At 32.1% G+C, this 26,344-nt stretch overlaps 1 protein-coding gene across 6 annotated transcripts in view; it reads left to right on the plus strand.

Moving 5' to 3' along the window:
• Window positions 1-26,344, plus strand: part of CEP290 (centrosomal protein 290) — a 116,603-nt gene that overhangs the window by 81,002 nt on the left and 9,257 nt on the right. For all 6 annotated transcript variants that reach the window (XM_037848374.1, XM_037848372.1, XM_037848373.1 and 3 more), the window contains 14 exons: window positions 1,405-1,618; window positions 2,540-2,677; window positions 4,279-4,500; window positions 4,849-4,971; window positions 8,663-8,808; window positions 9,105-9,260; window positions 13,332-13,455; window positions 15,352-15,486; window positions 16,602-16,688; window positions 18,160-18,324; window positions 18,851-18,973; window positions 19,991-20,163; window positions 24,906-25,047; window positions 26,185-26,258. In XM_037848374.1, the coding sequence (XP_037704302.1) occupies window positions 1,405-1,618; window positions 2,540-2,677; window positions 4,279-4,500; window positions 4,849-4,971; window positions 8,663-8,808; window positions 9,105-9,260; window positions 13,332-13,455; window positions 15,352-15,486; window positions 16,602-16,688; window positions 18,160-18,324; window positions 18,851-18,973; window positions 19,991-20,163; window positions 24,906-25,047; window positions 26,185-26,258 (2,022 nt within the window). The remainder of the gene's footprint in view (window positions 1-1,404; window positions 1,619-2,539; window positions 2,678-4,278; window positions 4,501-4,848; window positions 4,972-8,662; window positions 8,809-9,104; window positions 9,261-13,331; window positions 13,456-15,351; window positions 15,487-16,601; window positions 16,689-18,159; window positions 18,325-18,850; window positions 18,974-19,990; window positions 20,164-24,905; window positions 25,048-26,184; window positions 26,259-26,344) is intronic.

Raw genomic sequence — 26,344 nt, forward strand, 5'->3', positions numbered from 1 at the left:
AACTACTTGACCTATAATGCTATTCTAGCTGTGAAGCCCTTATTAGAATCTTAGATTCTTTTCTCAGTTATTTAAGATGTCTCTGAGAAACATAACACTATTTTTACTTTATTAAGGAGATACCATTTTAAAAAATTATTCTCTAAAAGAAAAGAGAATTATCAACAGCATATGTTATAGTTTCAGTCTTTTTCTTTCCAGTATTTTAAATTTTAAACATGAGATGCTATTTTTGGTATAGTAAATTTCTTGTCATATTTTGGAGTATTCCTGGGTGTAGAAAATAATTGTCTTTTGAAATTACCTTGTATATATCACTTTTGCCATATGAAGTACTTAAGTTGTTTTATATCTTACTATGTTTTGTATCTTATTATGTTATTAATTTTTGAAACCATAGAATAATATATATGTACCTTACTAAAAAACATTTATTTTCTGTATTCACATTGGTGTGCATATTTTAATGTATATTAGGAAACTAAATCTGTGATTTCTTTAGTAAAACCTAATATTTTCACAATTTGATGTAGACTTAAGTTTTTCACTAAAAGTTACCAGCCCCAGAGAGTTTAACATTTATGTCTGGGCTTAACACAGTGTTTCCCTCATTGGTCAAAATTTAATCATTTGAATCTGCATATTGATGACTTTATTAATGCACTGTTTGTATGCACAATAAACTGAATATAATTCAGACTATCAGTCTTATTAATGCTTAATGAGCAGTTGGATTAATTAAATTAACTGTCTACTGATAGTATCCACTATTCTCTCTCTATATATTAGTTATTGTGGAATTATAAAAAATGATTAATATATGTGATTTTTGTGAAAGTGTACATTTTGTCATTGCGGCATGTCAGTATAGGGCAGGGATTCTCAACTGGAGGTAATTTCACCTCCAGCAGGTTATGTTTGGCAATAAGGAGACATTTTCAATTGTCTAGGGGTTCTACTGGTATCTGGAGGCCAGGGATGCCATAAAACATTCTACAATGCATAAAACAGTCCCTCGCCACAAAGAATTACCCATCAAAAATGTCAGTGTGCTGTTGTAAATCCTGATACAGAAGAAGTAGTCTCATCTTGTAGGCGCCTTTGTTTAAATTGCTATCTTGTTCATTCTCTATATTATCTGACTAGAGCCACAAAATAATACAATATGGTTGTTGTCAAAAATATTAGTCAAAAAACTAGAAGGAAATTTTCTGGTAAGTTTAAGAGTGGTTAAGGGGAATAAAGAATTGTTCTGCTTTAGGATTTGGGTGTCTGCATCCAGACTTAGATTGTAAGATGCTTAGGACCAAGTATTTGCTCTTTGTAAAATTTGTGTTAATCAAAAAAAAAAAGAAATGTTAATTGCAGTAACTGCACTATTAAATATATGTTTGTCTGTATTAGGCTCCAAGAAAACCATGCAGAAGAAGTGAAAAAAGTGAAAGCAGAAGTAGAGGATTTAAGGTATCTTCTGGCCCAGTCTCAAAAGGAATCATGTAGTTTAAAATCTGAAATTCAGGCTCAAAAAGAAGCAAATTCAAGAGCTCCAACAACTACAATGAGAAATCTAGTGGAAAGATTAAAGAACCAATTAGCTTTGAAAGAGAAACAACAGAAAGTAAGTAACTATAGAAAATTATCAGCATAAAGGAAAAAAATGTATGGCAGATTACTTAGAGAAGATTTGTAAATTTGTAAAAGTCTCTGTTTTAATAAAAGGTATGAGCCTTATCTTATGATGTTAAACAGGGTCTTTTCAGATAATACTTTCAAATAAGCTTACGTGAGTGTTTTTCTAAAAAAAATCAAATATAGTCTAATTTATGTTTTTATGTTGTCATCATTCTGATTTGTGGGTTTTGTGTACAAAATTTTAGTTATATTATTATCTCCCATTTTCTACAGGGATTTAATGCTATTAGTGGGGCTATGCTATTTTGAACAACTTGGAGAATTAAGAGGTGGATATGATAGTGGGAAGGAGAAAGTAAAGAAGTGGGTCACAGAAATGAAATTGTGGGAAGGCGATGGTCAGTGGACTATCTGATTTATTAAGTTTCTGTGTTTATCTCAGATTTGGTGCTCTCAAATTGTTTTAGAAGGTGCTGCTGTTTTTCTACAGTAGCTCATGAAATTTATTGGCAAAGTTTAATCTTTCTTATTCTGTAATTTTCCTTACCTACTTAAATTCTATTGATTTCACATGGAAATATAAGTGATTTAGATAAATATCTAAACTTGAATATTTGAAAACAAAACATGCCTGATTTTTTTAATATAGATTGCTTGGTTTAATGCTGGGTTCTTAAAATCATTATTGTCAAGATTTTGAATTCTCAGAACTTGGAAAGAATTAAGTACAATTACTGAAGGAAATTCTCTTGAAATAGTTGAGTTAGTTTGTCAGTTAAGTTTGATTAAACACATGGTATTTTATGAAAATATTAGAAAGCAATAAAGCATGTTTATTTTTTGTATTATATATTCCTCACCTAAAATATAAATTTCTCTTTAAAAATTTGTGTGTAATAATTTTTAGGCACTTAGTCGAGCACTTTTGGAACTCCGGACCGAGATGACAGCAGCAGCTGAAGAACGTATTATTTCCACAACTTCTCAAAAAGAAACAAATCTCAATGTTCAACAAATAGTTGAGCAACATACTAGAGAGCTAAAGGTGAACACCAACACATGCATTAATATAACATAATATTCAGGATAATTCCCATTGAAAGAGTATCCACTCTGATACATAATAATTTTGATAATGAATAAGGAATTTTTAAAATTAATTATTGATGATATATTATAAACGTGCACACATTTTTTAATTATAAGTATCTTTATGGTACAGTACTGATTATGTTCTTGGGGATTAGGTAAGAATAGGTCATTATGAGCTTCTCTCCTCAATAGAATTAAATTTAAGAAACATTTTACTTAGGATTTTTACTTCTATATTGTTATTTGAGATAGGTGTGTGGATTTTTTGCCTTATCAAATGTATATTTCTTAACAAATGTAGATAGCCTTAATCAGGGGTAGATTTCTTTTGCCTTATCAGAATTTTCTATCTAGGTTTTGCTAGTTCAGAGTATGCGTTTTTTAGCTTTTCCTTTTTTTCCTCTGAAAATAGTTTGTGGAATTCATATAGTACTTAAAATATTTAATCTATAGAACTGCCCGAAGCCTAATTTAATTATTTAATTATTTTTTGGAAACATTTAATTTTCTTACCCAGTCATTAGGTTTGTTGATTAAACTATTTTTCTAAAATGTAATGCATTTATACAAACTTCCATATAGTATTTCCTAGGTAAAATGAAAAAATCTTTCTGTGTTTTTTCAATTTGTAATTTTGATTTACTCTCTTGGTGTATTTTGTATATCCTTTTCACTACCATTAGACTATAAATGCTTTAGAATGAAGAGTCTGGATTTTATTTGATTTTTTAGACTCTCCCATTGTACCGTTCAAGATTTTGGGCAGAGTTGACAATAAAATCTGTTAAATAAATAAAAATAACAGAAATAGCCCTTTGCTGATCCATTTTTCATACCTTTCTCTTTGCCTGAAATGTCTTCTCTGAATTCACAATTTTCAACTCCTTTTTCTTGAAGCCTTTTCTGACTTCTCTAGGACAGTAAATTGTTTTCTTTCCAACTCTTATCCTAATTTTCTTTTCCAACTGTTTGTTCTATAATAATTTATTCAACAGGATGTATATTAAGTGTCACTATCACTGTATAGAATGGCTAGGAATTCCTGTCTAGTGGCTACATATACCATCTGGTATTGTGAGTTATCCTTTCATGTCTTGTCTTTACAAAGTAGATTATAAAGTTCTTGAAGTCTAAGATTTTGTTTTATGCTAATTTTTTCTCTTCATAGTGTTTAAAATATTGCCTTGCACATAGACATGTAATTTGCTTAATTAATTAATTAATTCAGCCATAATAAGTCATTTGTTTACTTGATAAAATTTTGTTTCTGGGTGTTTGGTGAAGATAATTGCTTTTGACTATTTTTTAATTTATTTTTTCTCAAAGTAGACTTGGTTTGTTTGATATGAACATGGGACATATATGTTATTTGTGGTGGTGTTTTGTTTTTTTCCCCTTTGTGTAAAGAACACAAGGAAATTGAAATTGAAAATTGAAATGGAAATTTTCTTTTTAACAAGTATTATTGGTACACTTGCAATTTCATATTGCTTCTATCATTGATACTTCATGAAGATTCATGAATAAAACCTTTCTTTACCTCATATTCATTAGACACAAGTTGAAGATTTAAGTGAAAATATTTTAAAACTGAAAGAAGCTCTTAAAAGAAGTAAAAACAGAGAAAACTCACTAACTGATAATCTGAATGACTTAAACAGTGAACTCCAAAAAAAACAAAAGGCCTTTAATAAAATACTTAGAGAGAAAGACGGAATTGATCGAGAAAATGATGAACTGAAAAGGCAAATTAAAAGACTAACCAATGGATTGCAGGTAATTTTATGTTAAATCTGGTAATGTCTCTCATATATAATATATAAATTGTAATTTATTCCCACTTTAAAATTTTGTCTGTACTATTTGCTGAAAATGGCTTTCAGATCACTTTGATTAATATAACTAAATCCATCATTGTCCTTCACTGTATTTATAGTTCAAGAGTAGCATTTATTCTTAAAATGCAGAAGCTGCTACCATGTTATACTTATATATTAATAATGTCGTTATAAAGTATGGTTAGCTGTAACATCAGAAAGCTTCTATAACTGGAATATTTATTGTATATTTTGTTTGATTTTTTTAATTTGTAGAATTTAAAGAGATACCTTTTTTTTTTTTCAGGGCAAACCTCTGTTAGATAATAAACAAAGTTTAATTGAAGAACTACAAAAGAAAATTAAAAAGCTAGAAAGCCAACTTGAAAAAAAGGTGGATGAGGTAGAAATAAAACCAGTGAAAGAAAAGGTCTGTAAAAAAAAAAAATACTGATTATTATATTTAAGGTAGTAATAGACTAAATTAAATAGTGATGAAGAGATAATATACTGTATTAACTTGGGACCTAAGTGGTACTAGATAATACAGAGAAGTCTAAAACATGTTTCTATCCTTTAGGAATTGAGTCTCCTTGATGTAACCCTTTTATTTGGAAACAAATACAGCATCATTTTCATGTGATCTTCTTGACTTTACAGAACCTTCAAAATCACTTCACACCTTACATATCCAATTGTATTAGTCTCTTCTCCCCAACATAATCCTTTTCCTAGTTAGTGCTTCTGACCTTCAGGAAAGAAAGCTGGACATCACTTTAAGCTCTCTAATTTGACCCAAGTGGGTCCTTTCTATCCCTCAGCCAACTGGACTGTTATTTCAAGATGAAAAAGTAATTTGAAATGTACTCAGTATTTGCAGTTATAATTAACCAGTCCTGCTCAACAGATTGATTCTGTAATGTGAGAGAAATTGCTTAAAATCTTTCCTCATTAGCTAATGAACTGTTTTGTAATGATAGTTATTAATAGAAATAATCAGCCCAAAGGAAAATTAAAACTGGCTAAAATGCATGTAATTAAATTTGTTGTAAATAATAAACTGAAGATTTGTGTTTGGTTGGTAATATTGAAAATATCAAAAATGACCTTGGAAATATTGGTGTTAGTTGTATTGTTTGCCCCTTTAGAAAATCATAATGGAGGAGCTATGGCTAGGAAAAATTTTCATTGTAAAATTTACCCAGAAAATAGTCAATATCTAAAATAAATTCAGTAACATTAAAATAGAAAAGAAAATGAAGTGTTTCTAACTGCACTGAATAAAAAATAGGTAATGGAATTTAAATGTCTTAATACAGACACTCCAAAAAATACTTCTCTATGAAAAGTAATTAACATAAGTAGAATTTTGATTAAAATGTTTGTATCTATTTGCGTGGAGCCACCACATATGTGCTGTCAGAAGATCTGCTTGGTGAAGGTGCAAAATCAAAACGTTCTACCCCTCTAGATTGCTTTCTTCATTGCTCCCCTACTTGGACACCAGTTCCTAGTCTTGATTATTTTTAGAATACCTCACTAACCTTAGGTCTTTTGCCTTATCTGCTAACCTCTGCTTCAGTTTATTCCCCCTTAAAGTGGAACTAATACTATCTCCATTGCTAATTTCTCAAGGTTATTTTGAGAATCAAATAAAATATGTGAAATTCTTTTGTAAGCAATCAAGTTCATAGCAGTGTAAGACATTATTATTACTAAATAGAGAAAGAAAGAGATCACAGAGGCAAACGCCAATATTAAAATTCATATCCAGGAATCTAGTGAGAATACTCTATCAGATTCCATAATGCTGGGCATTTCTAATTTATGAATGTTTTTATAATCAGAGAATGCTTTTATATTGGATGTTTGGAAGTTTCCATACCTTTTTCTCTGTAAACAGTGTTTATAGCCTACCTATATAAGATAGCATAGGCCACCTCCATACTTTGCATTCCTGTTCTCCTTAATGCTGTTTACTTTTCTCTACAGCATTTATTACCATCTGACATATCACATATTTACCGATCTATTTGTTCCTATTTTTCTTTCTCATCACACTATTGGCTATGGTGGTAGGGTCTTTAGCTCTTTTGTTCATCGTTGTATCCCTGGCATCTAGAACAGTCCCTCACACATAGTAGATTCCCATTATTCGTTAGGTGAATGAAATTTTAAAAATGCAATGATACCATTCTAAAATCTATCATAAGAGACTTTTTTTTTTGTTTTTTAAATTTCTTTGATAAAGTTAATTTACAATAAAACGCTGTTGGTACAGAAATGTGAAAAGAGAACTTCTCTCCCCATCCTCTCTCCTCCTCCTGCCTTCCCCATCTCTATCCCTTCTTTCTAGAACATACCTTTGGTGACATTTACCTTTGTTTTTTTCCTGTTCATTTTTAAATTCGTCTCTCAGTCTTGCTTCCCCTTTTACTTTAGAGGGTAGAATTGTACAAACTCAACAAAGTACTCCAATGGTACAGAATTATTTATACCTTCTGTTTCCAGCTAATATTTTATATTTCTAAGAGTATAGCTAAATCCTTGCACATATTTTTTTAAAAAAAGGATGTTAATAACTATCAAACACTGACTGCAGTTTTTTGCAGTTTTGTTTTTTTTTAAGGATACTGATTGCACTAAATAAATGAGATAAAAATTGGGCAATATTAGAGAAGATAGTTTTTATATAGGGCACCATATCTCAGTGTGAATTTGACTTTCAACTGGTTCTGAATTCTGTCAGACCCCAAATCTCCTTTTATAATAAATAGAATTTTTCATAATGCCAACTTTACTATTCTGAATGAAATTCATTGTTAATACAAACTGCATGTATACATAATTTCAAAAATTTCAATATGAATACTCTGATAAATAAAGGAGAAATAAAGGAAAATAATTTGGACAAAATAATAAATATAGTCATTTATATTTCAATATGTAAATATTCTGGCATGACTATGCTAGAAAACATAATGAAATAGTCATGTGCTTGCAGCTTTACATAGCATTAATGTGAATTCAGAGCTGCAAATGGAGACTGATACAAATGTGTTGTATTGGCAACTCGTATGTTGCAATGGCATTGCCATTTGTAATTTGATATCCAAAATGCCAAACAATTGTTGGTACAGTTCTCAGCAAAACAAAGTCCATATTCTCTCCTTGATTTTTATTTGGTCGTTGTATGCCTAGGAAATTCAGTGTATATTGGAAGCATTAAAACATTCCTTGGTGGTTATATGGATGGAAGAAAGGATATTTAGATCAGATAATTATGAACAAATTTTTTAACTGTATGAATGTCTGGTAGGTCATTCAAAAGTTGTTCAGGACATAGGACAGTTCTGCATTACATAGCTTCCCTTGGACATTTCATCTCAGTTATAACAGACCATGACACCTACCCCTAAACCTGCTGATTCCCGTTCCTACTTATTTATTTTTTTTTTTTTGTAGCATTTATCAGAAGCTAACATACTACAGTGTGTGTCTGTGTGCATATGCATTATTCATCTTGTTTATTATCTGTATTTTGCTATCTTCCCCCCAATTCACCCAGTCAACCAACCAACATAAGCTAGACTGTAACCTTCATGAAGATGGGTTTTTTAAATCTGGTTTATTCTTTGCTTCTATTTCTAGTCCCTAGAGTAGTACTTGGCACATGTAGCACCAAATAATTATTTGTTGAATGAGTGAAGTAATGTTCATAGAAGACTTGAAGAAGCTTTGATGCTAGAAGATTATCATGGGGTGACAAAATTGGTTTGGGCATTTGTAAATATAGATTCTTTGTTAGAAGCTTACTTTAATCATGGCTATTTATATTAGCATCTTTAAAGGTTTGTTAAGAAGGTTGGCATTAGTTTAAACTGTCCACTAGAATTTCATCTGTCAAGTTATAGAATAAAGCATACTTACATTGTAGGGCATTTTTGCTAATAGGTGGGTATACTTAAAGATTCTAGAAGTTACGTAGTGAAATGAACATTTTTACATGCTCTCTAAAAAGCATTGGTTTTCCATTGTTCTATGTAAATTATAATTTATAAATCTGAAAATGAAATTAAATAATTTTAATAATTTTCTTCCTTCTTTGTTATTGTTTACAGAGTGCTAGAGAGGAATTAATTAAGTGGGAAGAAGGTAAAAAATGGCAAACCAAAATGGAAGGAATTCGAAGCAAGTTAAAAGAGAAAGAAGGGGAAGTCTATACGTTAACAAAACAGTTGAATACTTTGAAGGATCTTTTTGCCAAGTGAGTTTAAATTTAATTGTGAAACTAATTATGTGTAAAATCTTATTTTATTGACATTGAAGTATAATTTTATTATACTTAATAATAGAATTTTTCTAGTTTTAACTTCCATTAATTATATATATTTAAGAATTATAAATGGAGTTTCCCATGGTTTTGTAATGTCAGGTCACAGGAAATACAGAATGATCCAATTTTTGTATTTTGGTTTGGTAATCAGTAAGCGGTAGTTCAATAAAATTGAACAAGCCATATGGTGATCAATCGTTTTCATGATTATAAATTAAATCTCATAGAGCTGATAAAGAGAAGCTTACTTTGCAGAAGAAACTAAAAACAACTAGCATGACTGTTGATCAGGTTATGGGAGTGCGAGCTTTGGAGTCAGAAAAGGAGTTGGAAGAATTAAAAAAGAGAAATCTTGACTTAGAAAATGACATATCTTACATGAGGTAAGCTATCACATGGAAATGTAATATCTATTTATAATAAATAAAAAACTGGTTGACTGTAACAATAGCTTATATTAATGTTTTAAAAAGGAGTTTAGATGTACTGTTTATTATTGTCTCTTTAAAATATGCTTCTCTGAATTGAATATTGTGTTACAGATCTGATTTGACCAGAATATGGTCACAATTAGTATCATTTTCCACCCTTAACCTAATCAATATGATTTTATTAATATGGCGTGCATATTTTGGCAGCCTCATGTTGAGCTGGCAGCAATGAAAATCTCCAGCTCTCTTTTACATTTACTTACCAACTGTTAGGCTAGCTTTTCCCAGCCATTCCTTACAAATTTGAATCTTTGATGATATATGCAGGATTTTCATTCTTTATTTTTGAAAAATTATTTTTATTGAAGTATATCATAATAAAGAAAAATATGCATATGCCAGAAGTGTAACTATATTACTTAACATCAAGTAAACATACCTATGACCACCTCAGGTCAACAAATTATGCATTTCAAGCACCCCAGAAGCCCACCTTAGCCCCTTCCCAATTACTGCTCCATCATCTTTCCCCAAAGCTAATCACTATCCATACTTCCAACACCATAGATTAGTTTTGCCAGGTTTTTCATTTTATGAGATAGAAATTATTCAATATGTGTGTTTTAATGCTTGCCGTTTTGCTCAGAGTTTTCTTTGTGAGAATTATCTATGTTGTGTGCAGGAATAGTTCCTTCATTTTCATTGCTATATAGTGTATGGTACAAATATGCCATAATTTATTCATGCTATTGTTGATGAACATTGATTTGTTTCAGGTTTTTGGCTATTATAAACAACACTGCCATGAAGAGCCTTACTCTTGCACTTTGTGCACATTTCTTTTGCATGGATACCAAGGGTTTAGAATTGCTGTGTCTTGAGATTTGCAATTTTTTTAATACCAAACAGTTTTCTAATGTGGTTGTACCAGTTAACTTTCCTAATAGCAGTGAATGAGTAGTCTGGTTGCTCCATGACTTTGCCAACACTTGGTATTAAATTTTAGTTATCCTGGTAAGTATATAGAATTATCTCATTGGAGTTTTAATTGGTATTTCATTGATAATTAATGATATTAAACAGCTTTTCACGCATTTCTTGACCATTTGAGTATCTTCTTTTGTAAAAAGAAGCCCATTCAAGTATCTGTCTCTATTATGTTTTTCTATTGGGTTGTCTGTCTTTTTATTATTAAAGAAGATATTTTACATAATTTTGATATGAATCTTCTGTACACATGAATTATAAATAACTTCTACTGCTCTGTGGTTTTTCATAATCACAGGAAAAATATCCCATCACCTTTGCCTTACAATATTAGTTAGAAACAAGTAACAGGTCTCACACTCAGGTGGAAGGGATTATACAAGGGTGTGAACACCAGGAGGCGGCACCGTGAGGGCCACCTTAAAATCTGTACCCTACAATACTTTATCAGATTAAGATTTTCTTCTACTTCTAATTGTTAAAACATAAAATCCATTCACGATAAAAACTTAAACAAATGCTTTTTCTGCACCTATTGAGATGCTTATATGATTTTTCATCTTAATTCTGTTAATGATGTTAGTATTGAGCCAAACTGGAATTCCTAGAATAAATCCCATTAGATTTTAGTATATTATACTTTTTATGTTATTGGCAGATTTGGTTTTCTTTTAGCTTGTTTAAAGTTTTACATGTCTGTTCATCTATGTTCAGAAGAATGATTGGCCTGAAATTTTCCTTACTTGTAATGACCTTGTTAAGTATTTGTATCACATTCTAATTAAGGTCATATTGTCCTTTGAGATTTAAAAAAAATTTGCTTTAGGTATTTTTTGCCATGTTTTCTGGTAAAGACAGTTATCAGAGTCTTTGATATTCTGCTTTGGATCAGATCTATATATACACAGATCAAGGATGAGCCCATGAGTTCATAAACAACTCGGTAGGGTCTCTTTCTTGAGCTCCTCCCACTCTGTGATCTTCCTGGTACTTTCTGGTTCCACAGAGCTACTCTTTTTGATACTTTAACCAAACATCCGAGGCTTTAGTTACCCATTTTGCTGCACACTTCAGCGTTTGAGCATAGGTCTACAGCCAAGCAAGCAGCAGCAAGGAGGGCAGAAAGAGAGGGAGGAAAAAGCAACAAGAAGGTTCTCCCTACCCTCTTGGTGTTAGAGTTCCACGGATTAAAGCGACAGATTTCCCTCCCTAAGAATTTTGGCTTCCATGGATCCCCATTGAGGCCTCTGCTACATGAGAGCATGAATAGAAGAAAAAACGTGGAGGATTTTTGTGCTCTGTGTTAAGGAGTTCCTTTCCTCTTACTTGAGCTAGAACTAGAAGGCTTCCCTGAAACTCTCTCCCTCTTTGTGAACACCCACCATATCAGGCAATGCTGTGTTCAAGCAGGACAATACCAGAGGAAAAGAAAAGGTAAATTCACAACCTTTTTGCTGGTTTGCTGGTACTTGGAATTCTGGTATTCTGTCTCAATCTACCTTCTGTTTCCCTTTCAGAATCCTCAAATAGCTGCTCCATGCATTCAGTAGAGACAAGACTTATGTAAAACCAGAATCTTTTCTTTAGCAGAGTCTTTAAGCTTCTGTTTTGTTTTGTTTTGCTCTTTCCAAACTATATCTTCTGGACCTTACCACTAAAATCCAATGATATAATAATCATGGTCATTCAAAGCAAAATAAAAATGTATCCTAGCAACAACTAAGACTATTTATGATTTTCTGTTTTCTTCCAAGATGAACTTAGTTTAGTTTTATGTGATTTGTTACTCCTTCTTCTAAATAGTTATAAAAATCTGTAATCATGTTATGACTACTGTCAACATCTCATATCTATTTGTAAAGTTTGGATATAAGGATACTTACCCTTCCAAAATTTATCATACTTTTCTGCTAATCTTCAAAAATTACCATTAGTGCCAGTTAATTCATGTCTACAATTATTTCAGTATTAACATACTACGAACATGTAAAGACAAACGTCTTTAAAGGAAGACTCTCACAAGCTTCTAACCTATTTTCGATCCTTTTTTCTTCTAAGTCATCCTTTTTTAAATCATTAAGAATTTTTATTGATGGAGAGGAAAAAAAATGATTGAAGAATTCTTCTTTCTCTTGACATCTATTTATAGTTACTCTCTGGTCCCAGCTGTGGATCTTTCCCCTACTTGCTTTTCTTGTTGTGAACACACATTCACAACAAAACCAAACCCTTTTATTGTACTTTGCAGTTTTCATAAGTATCAAATCATTTTAGTTTTGAACAGTTTTAATACTTTTTACAGATTTCAATACTTTTTTCTTAATTTAATAATGTAAATCTGCATGGGCTTGTGTAATTGGAAAAGACTTTATAAAAGATATTGAACTTCTCTCTGTTCAACAAGTTTGAATTTCTGAATTTTATGAATCAAATCTAGATATTTAAGGAGAGCCCTAGCAGAGATGTGGAGGTGGGAATAAATCTTCCATGTCTGGGTAAGAATGGATTTATTTGCCTAAAAAAGGTAGAGTCCTGGACAATAAGGTTGCATACATGAGGTTATGCCAGACTTTCAAGGCCAAGCAGACATGTTTAGACTTAATATAACAGATTATTATGTAGAACCATTAAGAACCTTTTTAAATTCTTTACCTTCTTGAGATAGACATAGATAATTTGAAATTATTATATAATGTTTTAAAAATAGTGAGTATTTTAATTCAACTAGCTTACACAATACCGTACAAATAGATGTTCTTTAAAATGATACTGCATTTCTATAAACCAAAATACACTTTTTAAACTCATAGTTTAAAGGAGCTCTGCAGCGAATCCTATATAGAGGATCATTTTGTAACATAAATAATCATGATTTGATTTACTTTTTGTAAAGTGTGAAAATTTTGTACAGTTTAAAATAAATACAATGTTAAAAATACATTGCATTTTCTTTCTTTCTTTCCAGTATTTAATATAGTAAAACACATAAAAGTTGAAGTTTGAATAGTAAAAAGTCCATGATTGTTGTTCATATAGGACCCACCAAGCTCTTCCTCGAGATTCTGTTGTAGAAGATTTGCGTTTACAAAATAGATACCTCCAAGAAAAACTTCATGCTTTAGAAAAACGGTTTTCAAAGGATGCATATTCTAGGCCTTCAGTAAGTGTACATCTTTTATTTTATTTTCTATTTTTAATGCATAAATGTAAAATCAGCTTCTACTTTTATCTGGCCAAAAACATTAGCACCCTCTCGTTAATATTAATGCAGTAAATTCAGCTTTTATTTTTACTAGGGAGTAGTGTATATTAACTTTTTTAATCCTTTCTCACAAATAACAGTAGACGTAAGACTTATTATTTGCATAAAAATTCAATATTAATGGTTTCTGCAAATTTTAAATGTAGCTATTATAGTTTTTGCAATTAGATAAAGTAGGAAAATATTTTGCAGCTGTTGTTTTCCATTCAAACTGTTTCCATTCAATTATGTGTGATATGTTTCTAGTTTTTTCTTTATAACAAATTATTTAGAATTATGTGTTAGATCTTATTTCAAAACAGTGTATCTATTTTTGAGTTTTTTTCCCTTGTCTCCTTTCTGTGTTTCTTCTCTTCTTCAAGCGGAATCTGGTATGTGATAGATTATTCTTTGTACATTCATTACCAATGTTAAAACACATACACACCCCTACACACATATTTTACACAGCAACACAACCATACCTATGCTCAGTATTAAAAATGGGAAGAGTATTAGACTATTGACAACTTATATCATACCTAGAAATATTCTGTGGTGTTATTGTAATGAAGAAAAACATAAGGCAGAAGATGTTGTATATCTACTGAGTTAAATAAACCTGAAGCAAGATAAAAAATAAATCAAGTCCATTTAGGTCAACTACTCGTACCCTCGCAGATTTTAAGTCCAGTTTTGAAAATGAATCCTTTTTAATCAAGACGGTTTTGGAAATGATTAAATGTTTCATGCAAGAAGAGTATGAAAAAAGCAAGCATGAGAAAAGAAAGGAAAGGGATGCATAGCTGAAGATGTGGCAACCATATGGATTCTGAAGAATCTGTTGATCACCATGATGATGCCACAGTTACTGATGAAGTGAATCAGGCATATTATGAAACTGATATGTATCAGTCCAGCCAAGAAATGAAGTGTGCCAGGTTTTTATTGCAAGTTACTTTTTTACATGGCAGTTTTTTTATTTCTTCGTTAGCTGAATTTTTTATAGTAAGTAGTATAAACGTGGTACAAATGGAAGAAAAATAAGTTTTGTACAAAAAAAAAAAACTTAATAGATTTATCCTTAAGCCCTAATTTTTTACTATATCTAACAAAAACTGTGATTATGCACTTCTTAATTCAGTTTAATAGTCATTGTTTTACCATTGGTGTTCACTTAAAAAGTATTAGACTCGATAACTCAAGTGTTAATCAGAAAGCATGTACATCACTATCCTATGAGGTAGGTAGTATTCTATCCACCTTTCAGTAAAAAATAGTCAAACAGATCTCTCTTTCAAATAAGTTACAGTTTAAATTAAGTAAAAATGTGCATAAATAATAACCTAAGGTGTATTTATGCCAGGACAAAAGTAAATACAGTGTTACTGGATTTCAGAGAGGGAGTAATTACTTTAGCTGACAGAATGAGAAAAAGTTTACTGAAAGAAGACAGAATTTGGGGAATTCCTTTCGAAAGATAGGTAATATTCATACTCAATTTTTGGACTGGTGAAACCACAATAAATTAGCTTAGCCACTATGAGAGTATAGAGAGAGGCAATATATGTGTGGAGGTTAAGTCACACTTGACTTTGCTTTCTGTTTTAATTAAAACAAACGACATTACCTTTTTTTCCCCACACGATTCAGATTCCAGCTCATTTGCTTTTGTTTTATTTTCTCTACAGTCTTCAATTTTCTCTTATGTCTTTGGGGGAAAACGTTTTGGAATAACATTTTCTTATCCATTACATCTTATGTGATTTTTATTTATTAAACTTTAAGATTTTTTCTAATTTTGTTTTCCTAAAGACTTCAGGAATAGGGTCAGATGATCATTGTCAAAGAGAACAGGAGCTTCAGAAAGAAAACTTGAAGTTATCATCTGAAAATATTGAACTAAAATTTCAGCTTGAACAAGCAAATAAAGATTTGCCAAGATTAAAGGTAAATTTAATGTTCTTTATTATAGTTAGGAAACATAATGCTTGAAAACCTTTTTGTCCTTCACTGTTCCTCACTTTGTGGTTATGTTTTCCATATTGGCTTATGAGGAAAAGGAGAAAACTCAAATTCATAAAGTATCATGGTAGTGCCATGCTTTATGAATAGTGCTTGGTCCCGAGCACTCTTCTAGGTGCTGGGACACAGCAGTGAATAAAAGTCCTTACACTCATTAAACTTACATTCCAATGGGGGAAGACTGACAGTAAACAAATGAACAAGTCAATAAATAAATAGTAGTTAATAGCTGATTTGTTAACTACTATGGAGAAAAATTAAGCATTGTTGTGAAGTGAGTGTGAGGTTGCCTTTTAAAATAGGGTAGTAAGTGAAGCCCTCATTAATAAGATGATATTTGAGCAGAGAGCTGGTGGGGAGGTAAGGAAGCAAGATACGTAGATCCTAGAAGAAGAGTTCCACACAACAGAAATAGCAAGTTCAAATGTTCCAAAGTGGGAGGTTGCTTGGTATATTTCATAAACTGTTGTCACACTTTAAATATTAAGATAATTGTCCTTTTTAGAAACTTTGCTTTATTCTGATGTTAATAATAAATTTATCTGTGGTTTTCTAAATCTTATCCTATTTATGGGAATCTTTCTTTTTCTCTTAGCTAATTGTTTTCAGTTTTATTTTCTAACCTAGAAATATTACCAATCTGTTAATTCCACTGGTGATGATGTAATCAAGCTATGTCCTGCTTCTTGTTCTGATTTTTACACTGACAGAAGCAGTATTAAAATTTCACTTATCTGTTTCTTTGTACCGTATAGATAAGCATATCTATACAGGCAACTTATGGGGTAGATAAAAATCAGAGTTCTGAACTCAAATTTATATTGAACACTAAGGTAATAATGTGGACAATATTTCTTGACAGTACATATACAAAATACTCTACATACATCTTAGTTTAAATCCTCCTTGTTGGTTTAGAGACCCATTTGTTCACTTTGGCTATACAGTTGAAGAGATTAATAGTTCAGATGAATTGTTCATCTTTCCTTTTCAGTGATACCGCTACGTTAACTTGTTACCTGTTTGTTTTTGTCTTTTAGAATCAAGTAAGAGATCTGAAGGAAATGTGTGAATTTCTTAAGAAAGAAAAAGCAGAAGTTGAGCGGAAACTTGGCCATGTTAGAGGGGTGAGTATGTAAGAATATGCTAAACATTTGTTTTGGTTTCTGAAGTATTAACCAGAAATGGAAAAAAAAAGTTTATATGTGTCAATAATAGCAGTGACACGCTTTACTAGTGCTTCTGGTTTCATTTATGATTCTGCTGCATCTAGAAAATAAAACATCATTAAGCTTTCTTCCTGTGTTCCAAATTAATATATTTTATCATCTGTCACCTCTTACATGTTTTTTTATTTCATTTTGACTCCACATCATCTCTCTCTTCATTGCATATCCCTCCACACCTTGAAAACATTTAAATTCTAGGAATCCTTCTGTTCATTGAGGTTAACTACTAACTGCTCCTTGACCCAATTCTAACATTTTGTAACTTGTTTTTATATCCATCACACCTTCTTTACATTGCTCTGTAATAAATGTTTCCCGATTTGTTTACTTTTGTTTTGTATTCTTGTATTTTTCTTCTTGTCTTATTTTGAATTTACTTTGTACAATGAATAAATGTTGCTTATGAGGCCAAGGCCAAAGATTTAAGCCCCCGTTGACCTCATTTGAATGAGTGACACAAATGGAAACATCATGATAAAAATACTCATTCAGGTAAATATTTTAAATATATGATGAATTTGGTGAAAATATTAACCAATATTATTAGAAAAGAATTCAAAATAAATATCTTGCTGACAGTAACATTTGTTATGTTTATTAAAATCTGTTATTTTTACCTTTTATATCTGTTAATTAAGAAAATATATATTAAGATTAAAAAAAAGTTTGTACTTCAGGATTATTCATTGCATAGTGAGAACACTGATCAAAATGCAAAAAAAAAATAGCATAGTGTTTTTCTCAATTTTTAGGAATTTTTATTTTAAATCATAAGCAATTATTGTTTCTATTTGATGACTCATATCTGTTGATGTCTTAATGCCAGGCTTTTTATTTCAGACATCTATTTATATTCAACAGAAACTAGATTTCTAAGTAATGGCCATTCTTAAGGAAAATTGCTTTTTTATTCTGCAGTTGGAATTTGATAACTCATGAGCTCTTTAAAAACACAATTTCTCTTTTAGGGTTTTATTCCATATAAAGAAAGCTCTGGTATACTGGAAAGAACATTAGCTAAATATATTATTTAGATTTTTAGATTTATTCACTTGGATTAGACATCAAGGATAGACTTCTAGATTTAGCTATTACTTATTAGCTTCATGACTTTAGAAATATCAAATTCTCTGAGTCTTAATTTTCTTATATATAAGTGAAGATTATAATTCTTATCTCATAGGGTTGTCATAAGGATGAACTGAAGTAATATAAGCTTTGCTTTCAAATGCTATATTGCTTTCAAATGCTAGAAATTCATAACAATGACTATAATAATGAGCCTATTATATTATTGGTACTCTATATTATATTCTCTGAAATATTTGATTAAATATAAAAAAAGTTAACATGTTCCCTTGTATAACAGTCTGGTAGAAGTGGAAAGACAATTCCGGAGCTAGAAAAAACCATTGGTTTAATGAAAAAAGTAGTTGAAAAAGTCCAGAGAGAAAATGAACAATTGAAAAAAGCATCAGGAATATTGACCAGTGAAAAAATGGCTAATATTGGACTGGAAAATGAAAAGTTAAAGGTACTTTTAAAAATGTGATTATTTTTATGGGGATATTTAACTATTATAGGTTTTGTTAATTTTTAGGATAATTTTAAATATACTATATAAAATGACTTTAATGGATGTAGTAGACATTTTATACATACAGAAAAATATTAATTGGAGATAAGAGTAGTCACAGAGCAGCTCCACTTACTCATCATTATTTCAAGACCAGTGGTTCTCAATCTGGTAGCATAAAATAGTTAACTGTAAGTCTTTTGAAAAACATGGATGCCCAAATCTAAACCCTGAGATTGATTAGATTGTTTTGGGTGGATCCCATCCTAGGTCTTGTAACCTATTTTTTTTTTAAGTCATCAGGTCATTCAATGTGTGCCAAGGTTGATAACACCTGAGGTAGATGACCAATATTCAAGGGAAAATTTAATTCTAATCATATTAGATATAGTCTCTAAAACTATTTTGAATTACATTTTATGAGTTTATAAGAACATCTTTCATTTTATTTCCTTGTTTTGATATATAAATTTTTTATTACTAGGCTGAATTGGAAAATCTTAAACTTCATCTTGGACGTCAGTTGAGCATACAGTATGAGTCCAAGACCAAAGGCATGGAGAAAATTGTTGCTGAAAATGAAAGGCTCCGTAAAGAACTTAAAAAAGTATGATTTTATGACTGATTATACCTATTATTTATAATATTAAGTAATACATGTTAGAAAAAATGAAAGTAGATCCTTGATATGAGAGTATCTATTCAAATAGACATTAGAGATTTTTAGGAATCGTTTTTATGCCTGCTGTCATCACATCCTTTCATTGAGGGACACTGATGATAAAGAAAAAATTAATAATTTTAGAAGCGTATAACATAGGAGCTAGATGGCCTGGATTCAAATCCCAGCTCTCTATCACTTACTAGCTGTGAAAACTATGGCAAGTTACTTAATCACTCTCTGTGCCTTAGTTTCCTCATTTATTAAATTGGGAATAATAATTACAGCTATTTCACAGGGCTGCTGAAGGTTTACATGAGTGAATATTTGTGCATATGACTTAGAACAGTGCCTGTTGGATAGTAAGGAGTATATGAAAGTATTTTGTTAAACAAACAATAAGATTCCTTTCTATTTAATGGCAGATATATTCCTTGCCCCAGACAAATAGGTACTGTTTATATGGATGATATAATGAACAAATTTAAATTAACAAATTAAAACTACTTGTTATAGTATCTGAATGTATTGTGAGGCCAGAGTGATTCTACACTTAAAATGTGAATGTTAAATAGTGGAAATAGTCTGTGTTACTTGCACCTGGGTTTATTTTATGTTTATAGCTAAGTCTCTCAAATATTGAGTAAAAAAAAAAAGTATCTTTTAAATGTGAAGACAGCCTCTCCCATTACTCTAAAAATATTACAGAGAAACAAAATGACAGATTTAGATAAATACTAGAGTAAAAAGCTTTTTCCAACTTCATTTAAATGATCTCTTCTAATTATGACCATATTGCTGTTTTAGAATGAAGGAAACATTGAATTTTTTTTTAAATTTTAATCAACATTTAGAACTCCATATCATTTTTCTCCCAATTTATAAAGATAATTTTGAATACATTGCATATATGAGACTAATATAATGTTTTGTGATAAGATACTAATTAGATTTTAATGGTAGGAAACTGAAGCTGCAGAGAAATGGCGGATAGCTAAGAATAATTTAGAGATATTAAATGAGAAGATGACAGTTCAACTAGAAGAGACTGGTAAGAGATTACAGTTTGCAGAAAGTAGAGGCCTACAGCTTGAAGGTGCTGACAGCAAGACCTGGAAATCAATTGTTGTTACAAGGTAGGAACACATAGTTTAAAACTTTTACATCATTGAATTAGCTCTATTTCTGGCATCAGTGTTTTAAAAGAATATGACACTACTCTGATTAAGTTAGTTCTTTCTTGATGAACAGTTTGATCAGTTGTTTGTTTTAACATAATACTTTTTCTCTGTCCTAGCATTGCCAAAGAGTGTTTTTATTCTTTAAAATGTTTAGTTTGTGTGGCAGGGCATGAATAGAGCAGAGATGGAGCTGAACTAAGGGAGTTGAAGCTGGTTGGTCATTATGAAGCTGCTGTCATCTGAGAGTCTGGGCTGATGGTGCCCAGTTTCTCCTGGGTGCTGCTTTTCTCCATCTATAACCTCAACTTCTTATTTTTGTTCATTTTCTACTCCAATATTAGCCAGTCACAATTGAGCTATCCTGTCAGACTGTGGCATGCTGCATCTGGGGTGTGCTGCAATGCTTTGGGAGCATTTTTGGAGTATTATCTCTTCATATAGCCCCTGTTCAGCACCAGCTTTAATGTCTTACTGGCCTCTGCTTTCTGGTACTTGATTTTCTCCCACCCCATGAGCCTTTTCAACAAATATTTGGGATTTCCGCCTGTGAAACATTTGCCTGTTTGATTTCTGCCTGTGAAATATGTGGGATTTCTGTCTGTGTAGCTGTGAAAGAGGTGAGTGGAGTTGACAAGATTGTAGTAAATATTCCTATGCCTTCATCACTGGTAGTTGGTTCATCATTGCTCATGATGTCAAAGGCTCTGTCACTCTAATTTCCAAGTTTAAGCAGCTGCTTGTAAGAGTCTGGAAGCCAGAGACCAATGGGTTCCTGCCCATGTCCTTCCCCACTAAAGCCATCCTGTATGGAATTTTGTTCTTCACTCACCAGCACATCTCCTGGCAAACTCATTTTCAAAAGGCAAACTCATCTTCATCTTCCCATACTCTTAAGAGTCCCTTATATCCACACATCCCATTTCCCCTTCAATGTCTTTGAGGGCTTTGTTTGCCCTACCTGCTGTTTGGAGTGTCCTTAGTGTGGGATGGAATGGTAACCACCATCACTGAATCTAGGATGGGAGCCTCACTGTGAGGCAACAGCCAGTTCCACAGGGGGCCTGCTTCACTGCACTTGCCCCTGTCAACCAAGTCTAAGGAAAAAAAGAACAGGTAAAAAGGAGGACAGTCTAAGTAGTCAGGCAATCCTGGGGAGTAGGCCCCTGGTTCCTGTCACAATACCATAGCTAGAGTACTCAGAATCCATTCTTTCCCCACTCTAGCCCTTACTTTTCCCATCAACAAACAGAAGAATATTTTTATGCCAGAGGGCTAATGTGAGGGTTAAATGAAGTTATCAAGTGTGATACTGTGATGGGAGGTTGGGATCTCTTCTTCCGTGTGCTAGGACCTCAGCAGTGCCTCTCAGCCAGGAATCCTAGTAGTTGATTTCTGGAAAGTCCTTTATTTCCTTCCATAATCACATATGAATTCCAAAAGAATTCTGAGCTACTTTTAGATTGATTTAATCAGCTGGTATTTACTCAATAGTGCTACCTTCCAGGCACTATGCTTCTTGTTGGAGGTATTTCTAAAATGCCTGCCTTACCAAGATTCCTTCAGAGATTCAGGTAGCTTCCATGGCTTAGAAATACCTAATTTTTGCTGTGACCTTAAGCAAATTACCTCCCTTCTTTAGGCTCAAATGTTCTCATCTGTGAAACAGAGATGGTAAACCCTATACTTCCTTTTCTGAAAGGCCTCTGTGAGGATAGAAAAAGAGATTGTTAATGTGAAAAGGTTTATAAAATTTATAAACAGTTGGGAGGGGGATGATGATATTTTTTAACCATGATTGAAGTTTGCTTTGCACTTCAGATCATTTATGTTTTTAAACTGAGAACTGTTCAAGTAATTAAGCATAGAGTGGGCCTTCAGCAAATCCTTTTAGTCCAAACAGAAACCTCTGGAAGGATGAAGGCTCATTCTGATCCTTGACCTCAGGCCCTCCTAAGAATGCGCACACACACAATTTGCTAACATCTAGAGCTGGGATTATACACCCAGCTACGGTAAAGTTAGAGACCTGTCTTGGAACCCATGACACATCAGGTCTTCCTCCCAAGTCTAAAAAGAAAAGAAAATATATTTGCTAAGGTCTGGAGCTAGTATTATACACTCAGTAAAGTTTAGACACCTCTGTTTTGGGATCAATGACACATCAGGTCTTCCTCATGCTGAAATCCTTATAGTTTCTTTATTACTTACCTAATAACAGTTGTTATATGTCAGGCCTTGTGCTTACTGCTGGTACAGACCAGGATGATGCAGGGGTATAGGGTGGAACTATTTTAGATAGCATGGTCAAAGAAGACCTCTGTGATTGGACTGCATTCACCATTAACCTCTGGTAGATATTCATCAGATTAAGAAAATTCCCTAAGTTTCTAAAATTTATTAAAATCATTTTGACTGTATTGTATTGAAGTAATCATGATTTTGTTGCCAAGGCTATACCAGCCTTAGCATTCCTTTTTCCTTTCTCTGGAAAAGTTTGAATATCATAAGCATTAGCTTTCTGATTATGTGCTATGGTGTGGTATGGTGTGCCTGTAAACCCATCTTGGCTCAATTTTTAAAAAGTTTCTTTAATAGTGTGGGTTTTTTGAACTATTGATCATTTCTTTAAAGGTTATAAAAGGATTCAGATTTTTAAATTTCTTTTTAAGTCAGTATGGGTAAGCAGCATATATTTTTAAAATTCTAGGACATTTATATTTTAAAATTGAGTGCCATAAATTCCATATATTTTCTTAACAACTTTAAAATCCTTTCTTTATCTGTAGTCCTGTATTTCTTTCCTAATGCTATCTATGTCTCTTTTCGTTTCTCTTAATAGCCTTGAGTTCTTGAGAGGCAGTGTACAGTGTTGGTTAAGAGCACAGAGTCTGTAACAAAATATCTGTGTTCAAAACTCAGCACAGCCACTTACTGTGACTTGGGCAACTTTGTTAACCTACCTATGCCTCAGTTTCTTCGTCTGGGGATTCTATTTGTACTTACCTTAGGTTGTTAATAAGGACTAAATTAGTTAATTTAGTATTAGTGCTTAGACAGTTACCTGTTACATAGTAGATATTGGTTGTTATAACTTCATCTTGCTAGAGGTTTGACTATACTTTTAAAGTCTGTTTTTTAAAGAGCCTCTCAATTCTGTTTGCCATTGCATTTTCTCAGTACTCCATTTTCAACTTTAATTTTGCTTAATTTTGATAGTATTGTCTTCATTTTCAACTTTTTTGAGCTGTTGTTTCTAAAATCTTTACATCAATTTTGGCAAATTGATGTTCAGTCTTCTTTTCTGACATAGACATTTAAAGCTATAAATTTGCCCTTGAGTGTTTACTTTAGTTGCACTTGAAAGTTTTAATACATAGTGGTCTTTACCATTTAATTCTAAACGTTTCTTATTTCCTTCTGTTAAATTTCCTTCTTCCTCAAGTGCAGCTTTTAGAAGTTCTTTTGGCAAGAATCTGACTTGCACTGTCTTTTTCTGAAAATGTCTTTTAAGCTTTTAGTCTTGAACAGAAGTTTAGTTAATACAGAATTATGGGTTAACAGTTTTCTCTCAATCCTGAATATACTATTCCATTGTTTTCTGGTCTTCATCGTTGCAGTTTTCTGGTTTTCATCAGTGCAGGGAAATCTGTTGTCAGGTAATTGTCATTCCTTTATAGGTAATCATTTGTTTGTTTCTTATTCCGTTTAATGCCTTTGTGTTTATCAGTGTCACTATGAGTGCTAAGCTGTGAATTTATTTTTATTTATAATGCTTGGGACTTGTGCTTCTTAAAATGAATATAGACATCTTTCATCAATTTCATAATATTTTTAATAATTATTTCTTAAGGTATTGCCACCTCTCCCCATTCTATTCCCTTTTTTGAATTTCTATTAAAAATAGAATAGAACTTCTCATTCTACAATTCCATGTTCCATAAATCTTCTTTCACCTTCCACTTTTCTCTCTGGTATATCCCAGATGTTTTAACTGGATGTATCTTCTATTTCCCTAATTCTTCCTATCTAATATGTTGTTTCACTCATCCAATGAATTTTTAACTTCATGACTATTTTTCAACTCTAGATGTTCCCTTTATTTTTTTTTCAGATGTTTGATCTTTAGTATAAAAAAGTGTTTTAGTTTAAAAGCACTGGGTTGATATCCTGTGACTAAGGATTTAAAAACAATTTCTTTTAACCATTTTATTTCTCATTTTTCATATGTAAAATGGGGGTGATAGTAGTACCTGCTTCTCAATGCTATATTGAGCATTAAATGATTTTGTAGATTCAGAAAGATAGTATCTGCACTTGTAAACACTCAGTAAATGCTATTCATTTTTTTTGTATTTTATTCTAAAAATGTTTGATACTCTTTTTAAAATTTTTCTATTCAAGTTGGACATGCCTACTTGTTTTCACTCTTGTGAAATTTGGAATTTGAGCTCACCTTTGCAGGTCTATATATATGAAAACCCCATGTGGCCTAGATTTCATTGGTCCATCTGTTAATTTAGGGATAGTTTACTTATCTCTTGTTATCACCTGTTAATGATAAGTAAATATGTAGCAGAAGGTTTGGCTAGGAAACCAGGATAAGGATTCTTGATTATTTTTATGTTATAATTTGAATTGGGTTTTAAATCATGAGAGAAATTATTTGCCTTGTCTGGTTTTTTCCTTGATACTTATAGAATGTATGAAACTAAGCTGAAAGAACTAGAAACTGATATTGCCAAAAAAAATCAAAGCATTACTGATCTTAAACAGCTTGTAAGAGAATCAACAGAGAGAGAACAAAAAGTTAAAAAATACACCGAAGACCTCAGGCAGCAGGCAAGTAATGTAACTTTTCCTTACATGATGAAATGATGCATTATATTTCAAGCCACTCCTTGGCATTTTCTATTATGTAGATAAAAGGAACTCTTGATTAATTTATCCTGAGAAGGCCCATCTCAGAGAATGCACCACCATTCACCCATCTGTTTAAGCCAAAAGCCTTGGATCACTGCTGACTTCTTTTTTGATAACCTTACTTCATCTTTTTTCATCATTAAATCATATCAGCTCTATTTTCATAATATCTCCCACATATGACTTCTCAGCACCTGTTTCTACTAGTCTAGTCCAAGCTATTATCTCACACCTGAACTATTGCGGTAATTTCCTAACTGGTCTCCTTGCTTCCACTTTTGCATTTTTACATCCTTTCCCTATCCCTCGTCTATTCTCCACAGAGTTCCCAAATGATCCTTTTAAAGCATAAAGCAAATCATAGCAGTCCTGTCCTCAGAATCTTCTAATAGTTTTCTATTGGAAAAAATTTCAAGTTCTTTTTACAGCCTATAAGAAACTGCATGGTCTCACATCTGGTTTCCTTTCCAGCCTCATTTATACCACTTTTCCCCCATTTATAATGTTTTAGCTGCACTGACTTGCTTTCAGTCCTTTAAACAAAGTTCACTCAAGCTTCAGGATCTTGTACTCATTTTCTCTGTTTATAGCACTATTACCCAAATATTCTCATAACCCTCTCCCTCAATACATGTTTCTGCTTAAATATATTGTCCCCAGAGAGGTCCTCCTAGCCAGTATATGTTACCTTCCACCACCATGTTCCCCTGGATTGTTTTTCTTGATATCCCTTCCTACCATCTGGCACAATTATCACATCACATTTCACATTACATCACCTGTTCTTTGTCTTTCCCCACTAAAAAATGTACAGACAATGCAAGAAGAGACTTTGCCCATTTTGTTCACTGCTGTATTCTCAGTGCCTAAGACAATGCCTGGCTGGTAGAAGTTGTTAATTGTTGAATGAATGGTGACTAAAATACCATAGAAATGTACTTATGTGTGCTTTTGAAAACTCAATTTTTAATATTATGCTTTATTGAAAATGGTTTCTTTACAAAACTTATTTCCATGTCAAACTTGATCTATTCTAACTTTTCATTGTACCCAAAGATCGAGATTCTCAGACACGTTCCTGAAGATGCTAAGACAGAGCAAAGCCTTAACCGGGAGCTTCAAGTTCTCAGGTACGTTATATGCTCAAATGAATACTTTTTCTTCTTCTTCTTTTTTAAATTCAACTTTGCTGCTTAATAGGCTAATTAGGTCCTTA

Source organism: Choloepus didactylus, chromosome 8, assembly GCF_015220235.1.
Source record: "Choloepus didactylus isolate mChoDid1 chromosome 8, mChoDid1.pri, whole genome shotgun sequence".
Taxonomy (NCBI): Eukaryota; Metazoa; Chordata; class Mammalia; order Pilosa; family Megalonychidae; genus Choloepus; species Choloepus didactylus.